General features: G+C 38.3%; 1 protein-coding gene across 1 annotated transcript in view; it reads right to left on the reverse strand.

The window, feature by feature from the left end:
* Nucleotides 1–204: 204 nt before the first annotated feature.
* The window catches only part of ZUP1 (zinc finger containing ubiquitin peptidase 1), a 46274-nt gene continuing 30674 nt past the window's right edge, over nt 205–15804 (reverse strand). The window contains exons 9-11 of the mRNA XM_004044582.5: nt 12372–12523; nt 10305–10525; nt 205–466 (exon numbers count right to left, since the gene is read on the reverse strand). Of these exons, the coding sequence (XP_004044630.1) occupies nt 419–466; nt 10305–10525; nt 12372–12523 (421 nt within the window). The 3' untranslated portion in view covers nt 205–418. The remainder of the gene's footprint in view (nt 467–10304; nt 10526–12371; nt 12524–15804) is intronic.

The following is a 15804-nucleotide window of genomic DNA, read 5'->3' on the forward strand; positions in this document are numbered from 1 at the left end:
CAAATTACTAACCTCTCAGGGCTTTAGCTTGCTTCTTCATGGGCCTAATAATAGTACTTGTCTCACAGAACTATTCTGAAGATTAAACTAAGTAATATATGTAACATACTAAGAGTACCTAACAAAAGTAAGGACCCAATGCATATTAGCTTACAGCTATAAAATAAAACTGGTTTCCGAAACATAGATAAGAAAAACAAAATCCACAATGCAAAAACAAGACATTTTATTGAAATAATTTACCAAACAATGAAGTATGATAGGTATAATTCAATTAACACAGGCATTTTAGAAATTAAATTATATGTTAAGACTTAAGAGAATTCACAGATTCATAATTGTGTTAAAGAGTTCAATATCTACATTTAGAAAACAAAGTATTGTTCTCAATCACTGAAATGCTTAAATGCTTGATTCTTCAAGGAATCTTCTCGGCTGTAAAGACTTGAGAAGCTTGTCTCCTGGCCTTGAAAAGAAATTTTAAAAAACAATTTTAAGCTATAAGTCAATTAATTAGAATATGTGTTGTCATTCTAATATAAAAAATAAAATCTGGAATTTTTTTTCAAGATAATAATGAAAACTCCTAAAGAAAAATTGCAATCTCAAACTTATGAAATTAGGAATAAACATTTTTCCAGCCAAGACATAAACAAAGAAAAGTCCAGATAAAGACAAAACAGTATGAAATAGAAAATGTCACTTTTTTGTGGAATAATGAGTCAAAAGTAAAATGCTGGCTCAAAGTCAGAGAGAGATGAATAAAAACAGAGAGGAGGCTAGAGGAAGACAGGGCTGTGCACAGAGAAACTTTATAAACATTATGCATATCCCTCATTATAGTCGTAAAAATGTCACTTCAAAAATATTTTCAATGTTTGTGCTATTTTCACAACCTGAGTTCCAAATCAAGACATATCAAACCAAGCTAAATTAAAACTAAGTTAAATCAAGCTGAGAATACAAGGATGACACGATGGAAAATTTAAGAATATAGTGGGGTAACTTTAAAACTGCATATCATAATGTGAAAAAGAATTAAGGAACATGGCTATTGCATAAATCTGTATTTACTATTTAACTGAACTGCATTAGGTGATATTGTCCTTTCACCTAAACAATTGCTCCAACATCTAGAACAGAGTCTGAAATTAGTAGACACTCAAAACATATCTATGGCAGAAATGTCTTATGGTAATTATAAGACTCTAGTGGCCAAGATTAAAAAAAATTTTTGAAAACCAATCACTCTCTTTCTATAATAGTTGCATGATTATTAAAAGATCAGAACTAATCATAAGTACAAATATGAAGAACAAAACATAAAATGCAGTTATAAATATGTATATTTTGGGATACCATAAACTATCACATTTGTTTTTAATCCTACAATTTAAAAAATTGTAGTTATTGCTTTGAAGAAATAGACTTTTAAAAAATGAGTTATAAAAGCTAATATGAAATAAAAGTGAAATCACTATTTTGTCCTTTAAATAAAGCTGCAGACTTTTACCTGATGATCTGCAAAACACTTGGCACATTAATATTGGCTGAATTCCTACAGTATAAAGTACTGTTAAAAAGGACAGAATAACTATAAGAAACAGATGCTTAAAAAAGTTATATTAAATTAGTAAGATTACATTTTTTCATTTTTCAAAATGTAATATCTTTTCAAAAAGAAATGTGAAATTGTTCATACAAAAGCTCAGCAAACATGACTATGAGGTTTTGTATCCTTACAGAAGAGGCAATATAGGGCTCCAGATGCAAACTGCCTAAATTGGAATCCTGACTCTCTATTTAGCAGTTGTGCTACCTTAGGAATACAATTTCTCTCTGCCTCAGCATCCTCTTATATAAAATGGAGATTAATAATGGTGTCTACTTTATAGGGCTGTTGTGTGGATTAAATTAGTTAACATATGTAATGTGCTTAGGATAGGATAGCCCATAGTATAGAATAAGCATTAGACAAGTGTTATTTCAATCTATTATAATTAAATCTTATTATATTTATTATTATTATTCCTTTTCTACCTGGCAGTGTTATACATTGTTAGCCAAGTTACGATTCTTACAGTTAAAGCACAGCTACTGTCCATGACTTAGAAAACTAGAACATCAAATGCACAGTGCAGAAAGCACATTTTTAGTATTCTAATCCCACAAACAACTCCATTTCCAAAACCAGAAAGATAACAGCCAACTAAAACGTTCAGCAAGACTCCACAGTAATATTTAACCACACCTATGCTCTCGAATGTGTACACTGGTGAGCAAGTGTCTTGGTATTTTACAATAATTGAAACAAACCTAACTTTATCTAGACAAATTAATGATAGGGTTAAAAAAATTAATGTGGCCGGGCATGGTGGCTCACGCCTGTAATCCCAGCACTTTGGTAGGCCAAGGCGGGTGGATCACCAGAAGTTGGGAGTTCAACATCAGCCTGGCTAACATGGTGAAACCCCATCTCTACTAAATACACAAAATTAGCTGGGCGTGGTAGCACACGCCTGTAATCCCAACTACTTGGGAGACTGAGGCAGGAGAATCACTTGAACTGGGGAGGGAGGCAGAGGTTGCAGTGGGCTGGGGTCAAGCCACTGCACTCCAGCTTGGGTGACAGAGTGAGAGTCGGTCTCCAAAAAAAAAAAAAAAAAAATCCTTGCCTTTGTATCCCATGTTATGAGGCTGAACAGATTATTCTAGCTCTATTATTTCAAAAACTTACAGTCCTTTCCCCCATGATCCCATTATTCTCCATAACTGTTTGTCTCTAGTCTTCAGTCACTTTTCTCTTTAGAGGGAAATAAATCAATGTGAAGTATTTTGGAGCTTTTTTTCCTTAATTTAGGGCTTACGCATTTTCTAGACTTGATGTGCTATCATATAGCTTCAGTTCACACCAAGTGGAAATTTTTCAATTCCTAGGAATTTTTCTATAATATTACGTTCCTCCCTGATGGTGTAGTAGCTAGGATTCAATTCCTAGGAATTTTTCTGGAATATTGTGCTCATCACTTAACTGCAAGGAATAAAAACAAGAGGAAATTCTAATGAAGTTAAATTCTAGAAATGTGAATATCCAATAAGCCCAAGTGCATAAAACAGAGCCTTAGGAGTCACAAGAATCATATTTTAATAAACCATAATTATAAGACCAATATGAGTTAGGTCTCCTTGGATTAAGTTAGGTTTTCTTACTATACGTTTCCATTATTCATCGCTCATCTGACATTAAAAATTAAATACTATAAAATTAAACACTTTTGGTGGAGGAGCCAAGATGGCCGAATAGGAACAGCTCCGGTCTACAGCTCCCAGCATGAGTGACGCAGAAGACGGGTGATTTCTGCATTTCCATCTGAGGTACCGGGTTCATCTCACTAGGGAGTGCCAGACAGTGGGCGCAGGACAGTGGGTGCAGCGCATCGTGCACCAGACGAAGCAGGGCGAGGCACTGCCTCACTCGGGAAGCGCAAGGGGTCAGGGAGTTCCCTTTCCTGGTCAAGGAAAGGGGTGACAGGCGGGACCTGGAACATCGGTCCACTCCCACCCGAATACTGCGCTTTTCCGACGGGCTTAGGAAACGGCGCACCAGGAGATTATATCCCGCACCTGGCTCGGAGGGTCCTACGCCCACGGAGTCTCCCTGATTGCTAGCACAGCAGTCTGAGATCAAACTGCAAGGCAGCAGCGAGGCTGCAGGAGGGGCGCCCGCCATTGCCCAGGCTTGCTTAGGTAAACAAAGGAGCTGGGAAGCTCGAACTGGGTGGAGCCCACCACAGCTTGAGGAGGCCTGCCTGCCTCTGTAGGCTCCACCTCTGGGGGCAGGGCACAGACAAACAAAAAGACAGCAGTAACCTCTGCAGACTTAAATGTCCCTGTCTGACAGCTTTGAGGAGAGCAGTGGTTCTCCCAGCACACAGCTGGAGATCTGAGAATGGGCAGACTGCCTCCTCAAGTGGGTCCCTGATCCCTGACCCCCGAGCAGCCTAACTGGGAGGCATCCCCCAGTAGGGGCAGACTGACACCTCACACAGCCGGGTACTCCTCTGAGACAAAACTTCCAGAGGAACGATCAGACAGCAGCATTCGCGGTTCACGAAAATCCGCTGTTCTGCAGCCACTGCTGCTGATACCCAGGCAAACAGGGTCTGGAGTGGACCTCTAGCAAACTCCAACAGACCTGCAGCTAAGGGTCCTGTCTGTTAGAAGGAAAACTAACAAACAGAAAGGACATCCACACCAAAAACCCATCTGTACATCACCATCATCAAAGACCAACAGTAGATAAAACCACAAAGATGGGGAAAAAACAGAGCAGAAAAACTGGAAACTCTAAAAGGCAGAGCGCCTCTCCTCCTCCAAAGGAACGCAGTTCCTCACCAGCAATGGAACAAAGCTGGATGGAGAATGACTTTGACGAGTTGAGAGAAGAAGGCTTCAGACGATCAAACTACTCCGAGCTAAAGGACGAAATTCAAACCACAAGCAAAGAAGTTAAAAACTTCGAAAAAAATTTAGACAAATGTATAACTAGAATAACCAATACAGAGAAGTGCTTAAAGGAGCTGATGGAGCTGAAAGCCAAGGCTCGAGAACTACGTGAAGAATGCAGAAGCCTCAGGAGCCAATGCGATCAGCTGGAAGAAAGGGTATCAGTGATGGAAGATGAAATGAATGAAATGAAGCAAGAAGGGAAGTTTAGAGAAAAAAGAATAAAAAAAAACGAACAAAGCCTCCAAGAAATATGGGACTATGTGAAAAGACCAAATCTACGTCTCATTGGTGTACCTGAAAGTGACAGGAAGAATGGAACCAAGTTGGAAAACACTCTGCAGGATACTATCCAGGAGAACTTCCCCAATCTAGCAAGGCAGGCCAACATTCAGATTCAGGAACTACAGAGAATGCCACAAAGATACTCCTCGAGAAGAGCAACTCCAAGACACATAATTGTCAGATTTACCAAAGCTGAAATGAAGGAAAAAATGTTAAGGGCAGCCAGAGAGAAAGGTCGGGTTACCCACAAAGGGAAGCCCATCAGACTAACAGCGGATCTCTCGGCAGAAACTCTACAAGCCAGAAGAGAGTGGGGGCCAATATTCAACATTCTTAAAGAAAAGAATTTTCAACCCAGAAGTGCATATCCAGCCAAACTAAGCTTCACAAGTGAAGGAGAAATAAAACACTTTACAGACAAGCAAATGCTGAGAGATTTTGTCACCACCAGGCCTGCCCTAAAAGAGCTCCTGAAGGAAGCACTAAACATGGAAAGGCACAATCAGTACCAGCCGCTGCAAAATCATGCCAAAATGTAAAGACTATCGAGACTAGGAAGAAACTGCATCAACTAACAAGCAAAATAACCAGCTAACATCATAATGACAGGATCAAATTCACACATAACACATACATTTAATTGACCTTAAATGTAAATGGGCTAAATGCCCCAAGTAAAAGACACAGACAGGCAAATTGGATAAAGAGTCAAGACCCATCAGTGTGCTGTATTCAGGAAACCCATCTCACGTGCAGAGACACACATAGGCTCAAAATAAAAGGATGGAGGAAGATCTACCAAGCAAATGGAAAACAAAAAAAGGCAGGGGTTGCAATCCTAGTCTCTGATAAAACAGACTTTAAACCAACAAAGATCAAAAGAGACAAAGAAGGCCATTACATAATGGTAAAGGGATCAATTCAACAAGAAGAGCTAACTATCCTAAATATATATGCACCCAATACAGGAGCACCCAGATTCATAAAGCAAGTCCTGAGTGACCTACAAAGAGACTTAGACTCCCACACAATAATAATGGGAGACTTTAACACCCCACTGTCAACATCAGACAGATCAACGAGACAGAAAGTTAACAAGGATACCCAGGAATTGAACTCAGCTCTGCACCAAGCGGACCTAATAGACGTCTACAGAACTCTCCACCCCAAATCAACAGAATATACATTTTTTTCAGCACCACACCACACCTATTCCAAAATTGGCCACATACTTGGAAGTAAAGCTCTCCTCAGCAAATGTAAAAGAACAGAAATTATAACAAACTATCTCTCAGATCATAGTGCAATCAAACTAGAACTCAGCATTAAGAATCTCACTCAAAACCGCTCAACTACATGGAAACTGGACAACCTGCTCCTAAATGACTACTGGGTACATAACGAAATGAAGGCAGAAATAAAGATGTTCTTTGAAACCAACGAGAACAAAGACACAACATAACACAATCTCTGGGACACATTCAAAGCAGTGTGTAGAGGGAAATTTATAGCACTAAATGCCCACAAGAGAAAGCAGGAAAGATCCAAAATTGACACCCTAACATCACAATTAAAAGAACTAGAAAAGCAAGAGCAAACACATTCAAAAGCTAGCAGGAGGCAAGAAATAACTAAATTCAGAGCAGAACTGAAGGAAATAGAGACACAAAAAACCCTTCAAAAAATTAATGAATTCAGGAGCCGGTTTTTTGAAAGGATCAACAAAATTGATAGACCGCTAGCAAGACTAATAAAGAAAAAAAGAGAGAAGAATCAAACAGACACAATAAAAAATGATAAAGGGGATATCACCACCGATCCCACAGAAATACAAACTACCATCAGAGAATACTACAAACACCTCTACGCAAATAAACTAGAAAATCTAGAAGAAATGGATAAATTCCTCGACACATACACTCTCCCAAGACTAAACCAGGAATAAGTTGAATCTCTGAATAGACCAATAACAGGATCTGAAATTGTGGCAATAATCAATAGTTTACCAACCAAAAAGAGTCCAGGACCAGATGGATTCACAGCCGAATTCTACCAGAGGTACAAGGAGGAACTAGTACCATTCCTTCTGAAACTATTCCAATCAGTAGAAAAAGAGGGAACCCTCCCTAACTCATTTTATGAGGCCAGCATCATCCTGATACCAAAGCCTGGCAGAGACACAACCAAAAAAAGAGAATTTTAGACCAATATCCCTGATGAACATTGATGCAAAAATCCTCAATAAAATACTGGCAAACCGAATCCAGCAGCACATCAAAAAGCTTATCCACCATGATCAAGTGGGCTTCATCCCTGGGATGCAAGGCTGGTTCAATATACGCAAATCAATAAATGTAATCCAGCATATAAACAGAACCAAAGACAAAAACCACATGATTATCTCAATAGATGCAGAAAAGGCCTTTGACAAAATTCAACAACACTTCATGCTAAAAACTCTCAATAAATTAGGTATTGATGGGACGTATCTCAAAATAATAAGAGCTATCTACGACAAACCCACAGCCAATATCATACTGAATGGGCAAAAACTGGAAGCATTCCCTTTGAAAACTGGCACAAGACAGGGATGCCCTCTCTCACCACTCCTATTCAACATAGTGTTGGAAGTTCTGGCTAGGGCAATTAGGCAGGAGAAGGAAATAAAGGGTATTCAATTAGGAAAAGAGGAAGTCAAATTGTCCCTGTTTGCAGATGACATGATTGTATATCTAGAAAACCCCATTGTCTCAGCCCAAAATCTCCTTAAGCTGATAAGCAACTTCAGCAAAGTCTCAGGATACAAAATCAACGTACAAAAATCACAAGCATTCTTATACACCAACAACAGACAAACAGAGAGCCAAATCATGAGTGAACTCCCATTCACAATTGCTTCAAAGAGAATAAAATACTTAGGAATCCAACTTACAAGGGACGTGAAGCACCTCTTCAAGGAGAACTACAAACCGCTGCTCAATGAAATAAAAGAAGATACAAACAAATAGAAGAACATTCTATGCTCATGGGTAGGAAGAATCAATATCGTGAAAATGGCCATACTGCCCAAGGTAATTTACAGATTCAGTGCCATCCCCATCAAGCTACCAATGACTTTCTTCACAGAATTGGAAAAAACTACTTTAAAGTTCATATGGAACCAAAAAAGAGCCCGCATCGCCAAGTCAATCCTAAGCCAAAAGAACAAAGCTGAAGGCATCACGCTACCTGACTTCAAACTATACTACAAGGCGACAGTAACCAAAACAGCATGGTACTGGTACCAAAACAGAGATATAGATCAATGGAACAGATCAGAGCCCTCAGAAATAATGCTGCATATCTACAACTATCTGATCTTTGACAAACCTGAGAAAAACAAGCAATGGAGAAAGGATTCCCTATTTAATAAATGGTGCTGGGAAAACTGGCTAGCCATATGTAGAAAGCTGTAACTCGATCCCTTCTTTACACCTTATACAAAAATTAATTCAAGATGGATTAAAGACTTAAACATTAGACCTAAAACCATAAAAACCCTAGAAGAAAACCTAGGCATTACCATTCAGGACATAGGCATGGGAAAGGACTTCACGTCTAAAACACCAAAAGCAAGGGCAACAAAAGCCAAAATTGACAAATGGGATCTAATTAAACTAAAGAGCTTCTGTACAGCAAGAGAAACTACCATCAGAGTGAACAGGCAACCTACAAAATGGGAGAAAATTTTCACAACCTACTCATCTGACAAAGGGCTGATATCCAGAATCTACAATGAACTCAAACAAATTTACAAGAAAAAAACAAACAACCCCATCAAAAAGTGGGCAAAGGATATGAACAGACACTTCCCAAAAGAAGACATTTATGCAGCCAAAAGACACATGAAAAAATGCTCATCATCACTGGCCATCAGAGAAATGCAAATCAAAACCACAATGAGATACCATCTCACACCAGTTAGAATGGCAATCATTAAAAAGTCAGGAAACAACAGGTGCTGGAGAGGATGTGGAGAAATAGGAACACTTTTACACTGTTGGTGGGACTGTAAACTAGTTCAACCATTGTGGAAGTCAGTGTGGCAATTCCTCAGGGATCTTGAACTAGAAATACCATTTGACCCAGCCATCCCATTACTGGGTATATACCCAAAGGACTATAAATCATGCTGCTATAAAGACACATGCACACATATGTTTATTGCTGCACTATTCACAATAGCAAAGACTTGGAACCAACCCAAATGTCCAACAATGATAGACTGGATTAAGAAAATGTGGCACATATATACCATGGAATACTATGCAGCCATAAAAAATGATGAGTTCATGTCCTTTGTAGGGACACGGATGAAATTGGAAATCATCATTCTCAGTAAACTATCGCAAGAACAAAAAACCAAACACCGCATGTTCTCACTCATAGATGGGAATTGAACAATGAGAACACACGGACACAGGAAGGGGAACACCACACTCTGGGGACTGTTGTGGGGTGGGGGGAGTGGGGAGGGATAGCATTAGGAGATATACGTAATGCTAAATGACGATTTAATGGGTGCAGCACACCATCATGGCACATGTATACATATGTAACTAACCTGCACATTGTGCACATGTACCCTAAAACTTAAAGTATAATAATAATAATAATAAATAATAATTAAAAAAAAGAAGAAGAAGAAGAAGAAAGAGGAGGAGGAGGTGGAAAGAAAAAATCAGCTCATGAGTGATATCAAGACAGGAAACTGGCATTTAATGACTACTGTTTTGCAAGGGATTCAGACATTCCTACAAGACTAAATTGTAAGGTTGATGAAAACATCATTTAAGATGTATCCTATCATAATTATTTGTACAAAAGTATTTTTGAAAGCTTTATTAAGTTTTAATTAACATACAGTAAACTGCACATATTTAAAATGCAAAAAAAAAATTAAATTAAATTAAACACTTTTATGAAGCTCTAAGTATAAAAAGTCATTAAAGTACCATTTCAAATATAAATATGTTCATTCCAGAAATTAAAAACATATAAAACCAAATGGCTTTTCCAAGTTAATGAAACGGAATAAGGTGCTAAGGAATACAAAGTGGGCTAGGCACGGTGGCTCACGCCTGTAATCCCAACACTTTGGGAGGCTGAGGTGGGCAGATCACTTGAGCCTAGGAGTTTGAGACCAGCCTGGGCACCATGGTGAAACCCCGTCTCTACAAAAAATACGAAAATTAGCCGGGTGTGGTGGCATGTGCCTGTAGTCCCAGTTACTTGGGAGGCTGAGGCAGGAGGATCGCTTGAGCCTGGGAGGTCAAGGCTGTAGTGAATCATGATTGCATGCCACTGCACTCAGGTGTGGTCAACAGAGCGAGACCCTATCTCCAAAAAAAGAAAAGAAAAGAAAAGAAAAAGAATAGAAAAAAAAGAAAAAAGTGATAACACTGATTTTAAACTAAAAGTTTTAAACTTTTAAGTTCATCTCATTCAAACTTCACATATAAATAGATACTTACAAGTTTCTCCTCTAGAGAAAGAGCACCCTCTACTGCCAATATCTGGTATTGCTTATGTTTTAAATTTCCCATAGATTTGCGAAGTTGCTTGAGACTGCTAGCCTCTATGTCTTGCTTTAATAATTTCTGCATTTCTCGAGAAGGACATCCAGGATCAAATATTAGTAAGCATAATGTTCGGGTTTTTTTCTCTTCAATTCCAATAACAGTTCGACTGTGACCTATCAAAATATTTTTAAGTTATACGTATGTCACATCTATTTACAGTTATACAAATAGTCTCTGTATGTATGTTGTGTGAGCATTGTGTTTAGAATATAAATACAGGCCGGGCGCGGTGGCTCACGCCTGTAATCCCAGCACTTTGGGAGGCCGAGGCGGGCGGATCACGAGGTCAGGAGATCGAGACCATCCTGGCTAATACAGTGAAACCCCGTCTCTACTAAAAAATACAAAAAATTAGCCGGGCGTGGTGGCGGGCGCCTGTAGTCCCAGCTACGCGGGAGGCTGAGGCAGGAGAATGGCATGAACCCGGGAGGCGGAGCTTGCAGTGAGCCGAGATCGCGCCACTGCACTCCAGCCTGGGCGACAGAGCGAGACTCCGTCTCAAAAAAAAAAAAAAAAAAAAAAAAAAAAAAGAATATAAATACAGTCAGACTCTGACACATATGTATCTGAGTTCTCCTAAGACATAAGAGTTTAGTTCTACTTCAGTTTTTTTCATTTAACTTTAGTTTTCTAAAGGCTTCATTACAAAAAAAACATTTTTATTCTGCCAAATATTTTACTTTTCCTTTCCCAATCCTTTGATCCTTCTTATTCAAATTATCTCAAATGAAAGAACAAAAACTGTTCTAGAACAAAACTCTCATGATTCCAAAAGGTAAACAAAAGTAAACCTATAAATGCTAGAATATCAGTGGAGGGAGCTTAATCTCTTATAGTTTATATTCCTAAACAATGAAATTCCTAACATTTACTTCTGTTTATTCCTGTCAATCCAAACAATCATTCATAATTTACCAAGTATCTATGTGCTGGGTACTACTCCAAGCATGAAGGTATGTAACAGCAAACAAAACAGACAAACTTGCCTGTGTTCTTGGAACTTATATTCTAATAGGAAGAGATACTCTATAAATGAGGTAAATAAGTGAAGAAAATGCCAGCGGTGGGATGCTGGGATGAGTTGTATGTGTTTTTGACACAGCCTCACTCCGCCGCCCAGGCTGGAGTGCAGTGGCAGAATCATGGCTCACTATAGCCCCCAACTCCAAGGCTCAAGTGACCCTCCCACCTCAGCCTCCTGAGTAGCTAGGACTACAGGCATGTGCCACCACACCTGGCTAATTTTCTTATGTTTTTGTAGAGACAGGGTCTCACTATGTCACTCAGGCTGGTCTCAAACTGCTGGGCTCAAGCAATCCTCCTGCTTTGGCCTCTGAAAGTGCTAGGATTACAGGCATGAGTCACCATGCCTGGCCTTGAGTTCTACTTTTAAGGTAAGGTAAGGTCAGGGAAGGCCTCACTCAAGTGACATGTGGGTAAAGACCCAAGAAGGTAAGGGATGAACAATGAAGGACAAGTGAACTAAACACAGAAAACAAGAAGTGCAAAAGGTCCTGAAGATGTCAGGAATATCAGTCTTAATTACCCAACGAAGTATTGTAGAAATATCAATCTTAATTACCTAAGAAAGTATTGTACTATCAAAGGAGCTCTGAAAAATTAGACAGATTAATGTCATAATACTCCCTGCTATTATCAGACCGGCCTGGCCAACATGGTGAAACCCCGTTTCTACTAAAAATACAAAAATTAACCAGGTATGGTGGCAGGCGCCTGTAATCCCAGCTACTCAGGAGGCTGAGGCAGGAGAATCACTTGAACCTGGAAGGTGGAGGTTGCAGCGAGCCAAGATTGCGCCACTGCACTCCAGCCTGAGCAACACAGTGAGACTCTGTCTAAAAAAACAAACAAACAAACAAAAAACCCTAACCTGTCCGAAAGCAACAATTTGTTATCTTATAAACAACATTGTCAAATATGAGTTATATTAATACTAACCTTGATGCTGAAGATAGATAGGAGGTTTAGATGTACACACTACCTTTGGACTCCCTTCTCCCTCTGAAGAATAATAGTTCAATATCCATTCAAATAAGCGAGGGTGTGTACCCAAAGGACCAGTTGATTTGTGAAAATCAACAATACGACACCTATCAAAAATTGACAAAATGCACATTTAAAGGGCATTTTAAAATATTTTCATCGATGGAGTTATCAAATACAACAAATTCTTAGTTTAGAACTGTTTCTAGCCATTACTTTCCTATAAAAGAAGAAAAGTAAATATAAATTTTTATTACTTATCTAAAAAACTCCTTTTTGTGGGGGATAACTATTTAACAATTCTCCCTATTTAACTATTTAACTATTCCTCTAACTAGCTAACTATTTAAATAACTTCATAATAAGTCTGCTGACTAACCTAAAGGTTACAAACATTCTCTGATACATAAAATCTCCATGAATAGTAAATAATGACCATACTTGATTTTTAAAAAGTCATTTACACATAATTTTTTCACAGCTTTTATTCTAGTTTCTAACCCTGATGATCAGAAGCTGATTTCTGATTTTAATTCCTCAGTAGCCATTTGTATATATCAAATAGATCCTAAATACTTTTCCTGTCGGTCTCTCAAATCTCTATAACAGAAAATACTTGTAAATCATAGAAAAATGTGTGTGTACCCACATCTATACATCTATCTCCTATTTGCCACCAGACCACCGTGGTATTCTTCCTTCAAGAGGAAGTCACCCTTGAATAAACATTTTTTTAACCAGAAACACTGTTTATACTACGCAACAACTGTTTTTAAAAGGTCGGGTACAACTAAAAGCATTTGATAGCTTTATCATCACTTTAAACTACAGCGCAGATATCCTGTTCTTGTTTCTCTTGGCAATAAAATCTCTAAAACATCCGAATTGCTAACCTCAGCCTCAGCAAATTTAATGCTGGTAACTTACAGTTGGTTACTGGGTTTTAAATGCTCAAATAAACTTCTGGATAAACCGTTTAAAAAGAATGTTTTGGGGTTAGCAGTTTGCATATTTACATTTAGAATACTAATTAAACAGTACCCTACAGAGTATAACTCTTATAGAGAGCAACAGAAAGACATGTAAATAACTACTAAACACATTCAGGATATATTAATAAAAAAGCTTTCTAAATTATTTAAGGTACCAAGAAAGAAGCTGGACAAAAATTACGGCTGGGTGCAGTGGCTCACGCCTGTGACCCCAGTACTTTGAGAGGCCAAGGCGGGTGGATCGCTTGAGCCTAGGAGTTCAAGACCAGCCTGGACAACATGGTGAAACCCCATCTCTACTAAAAATGCAGAAAAAAAAAAAATTAGCCAGGCATGGTGGCACATGCCTGTAATCCCAGCTACTCAGGAGGCAGAGGCACAAGAATCACTTAAGCCTGGGAGGCAGGGGTTGCAGTGAGCCAATATCGCGCCACTGCACTCTGGTCTGGGTGGACAGACTGGAGACAGACTCTGTCTCAAAAAAAAAAGAAAAAGAAAAAAATTACTTTAAAACTCAAAACATGATAGAGTATAAATAATCTCAAAGTGTGAACAGATTGGCAAAAAGAAAAAGGAGAAAAGCAGAAATAAATTTAGAGGGCATTAAAATAGTTCTTTAAATAATTCAAGAAAGTTATTATACATACACACAATATTAGTTTTTCTATGTTAATGAAAGAAATATTTTTATTTCTGAATCTAATCAATCAATGTGGTAAAAAGAATGTGATACACTGGTTAAATAACTTAGAAACAAACATAAAAGAAAATATAAAGCCATAAAGCTTAACACAAACGTTCCATTAAACATGATCACAGACATCTATCTCTATTTCCTCTTAAAAACCCAATGACATAATACTGAAGGAAAAAATGATTTAAACACCCAAGGACAAAGAGAATGGGAATAGACAGGAAAAGAGCTCACATCTTCAGAAAATGGAAAGCACCACAGAGAACATATAAAAGTAAATAAAAGAAAATGGAGACCGTATGTTTCAAAATCAGAGAGAGGCTGAAAGCTTAGAAGCACAAGGTTTGAGAACAGTGAGGCCAAAAATATGAGATTAATTAAAAGTTTGCTTAGAAGGCAAATCACACCTTAACTCTCCCCTCCACTAATGTAGGAACTCTAGGTAAGAGAGTGAAAAACTCTTCTCTGGATAACTTCTGGGAAAAGATCTCTCTATATAATGATATTTGAGAGTTCCCCAACCAAATAGTAACCTTCCGCCTTCCACCTAAGACTTTTAAATGAAGTCTGCTAATCTGCAAGCTCTGTGCAGTCCTACAGCACTTCTAATCAGCTTTTTAAGGTTTCATTCTTCACTCTCTGAATGGACAACTAAGGATTTCCAAAAGTTAAAAGAAAGCCTTCAAAATAGAAAAGACTAAAACAAACAGATATGAAAAAATACTAATATCGAACAAACAAAATGCAGGCAATAGAAAGAAAACATTGGAAGAAATTTTGCAACCATAAAGAAAATGATGCTATGAAATTACCCCTTAACATAGTGGGTAAAATAAAAATTTCAATACAGTAATTGGGGGATAAAGTTGAGTAAATCTAGAAAATAAAAGAAAAAGCAAAGATTTTTTAAAAAGAGACATGATAAACTTAGAAGGTAAAGAAGTTCAGGCCGGGCGCAGTGGCTCAAGCCTGTAATCCTAGCACTTCGGGAAGCCGAGGCGGGTAGATCACCTGTGGTCAAGAGTTTGAGACCAGCTTGGCCAACATGGTGAAACCTCGTCTTCACTAAAAATACAAAAACTAGCCAGGCGTGGTAGCGGAAGCCTGTAATCCCAGCTACTCGGGAGGCTGAGGCAGGGGAATCGCTTGAACCCAGGAGGCGGAGCTTGCAGTGAGCCAAGGGCAACACAGCAAAAACTCTGTCTCAAAAAAAAAAAAGATTAGTTCAGTGGCCAACTATCAATAGTTCCACAAAGAAAACAGAGAGATTATAATTATCAAACAACAATAGTTAACCTCTGAAGTCATGCTGTATGCCAGTCACAGTTCTAAGTACTTTATTATCCCATTTAATTGTCTAACTACTATTAATACCTTCTTTTATCAATAGTAGACCTAAGTACAGACAAGTTCATTCATTCAGCTATTAAGTAGGAAAGCTATGAACCAAGGTTAGGCAGTCTTGCTCCAAAGTTCAAGCTCTTACCTACTATCCTAGATGGAACTAAGATCTTAGACAACTCACAATTCCAGATTCAAAGAGAAAAACAAATGCCCAACACAATGAATCAAAGCCCTACACCCCATGGTGAAATTTCATAATATCGTGAAATTATGATGGGCTAAGAGAAGGTTGGAATAACTTCCACAGAAAATAAATAGGTTATACATTTTAAAAATGAGACTACACACACACACACAC

Source organism: Gorilla gorilla, chromosome 5, assembly GCF_029281585.2.
Source record: "Gorilla gorilla gorilla isolate KB3781 chromosome 5, NHGRI_mGorGor1-v2.1_pri, whole genome shotgun sequence".
Taxonomy (NCBI): Eukaryota; Metazoa; Chordata; class Mammalia; order Primates; family Hominidae; genus Gorilla; species Gorilla gorilla.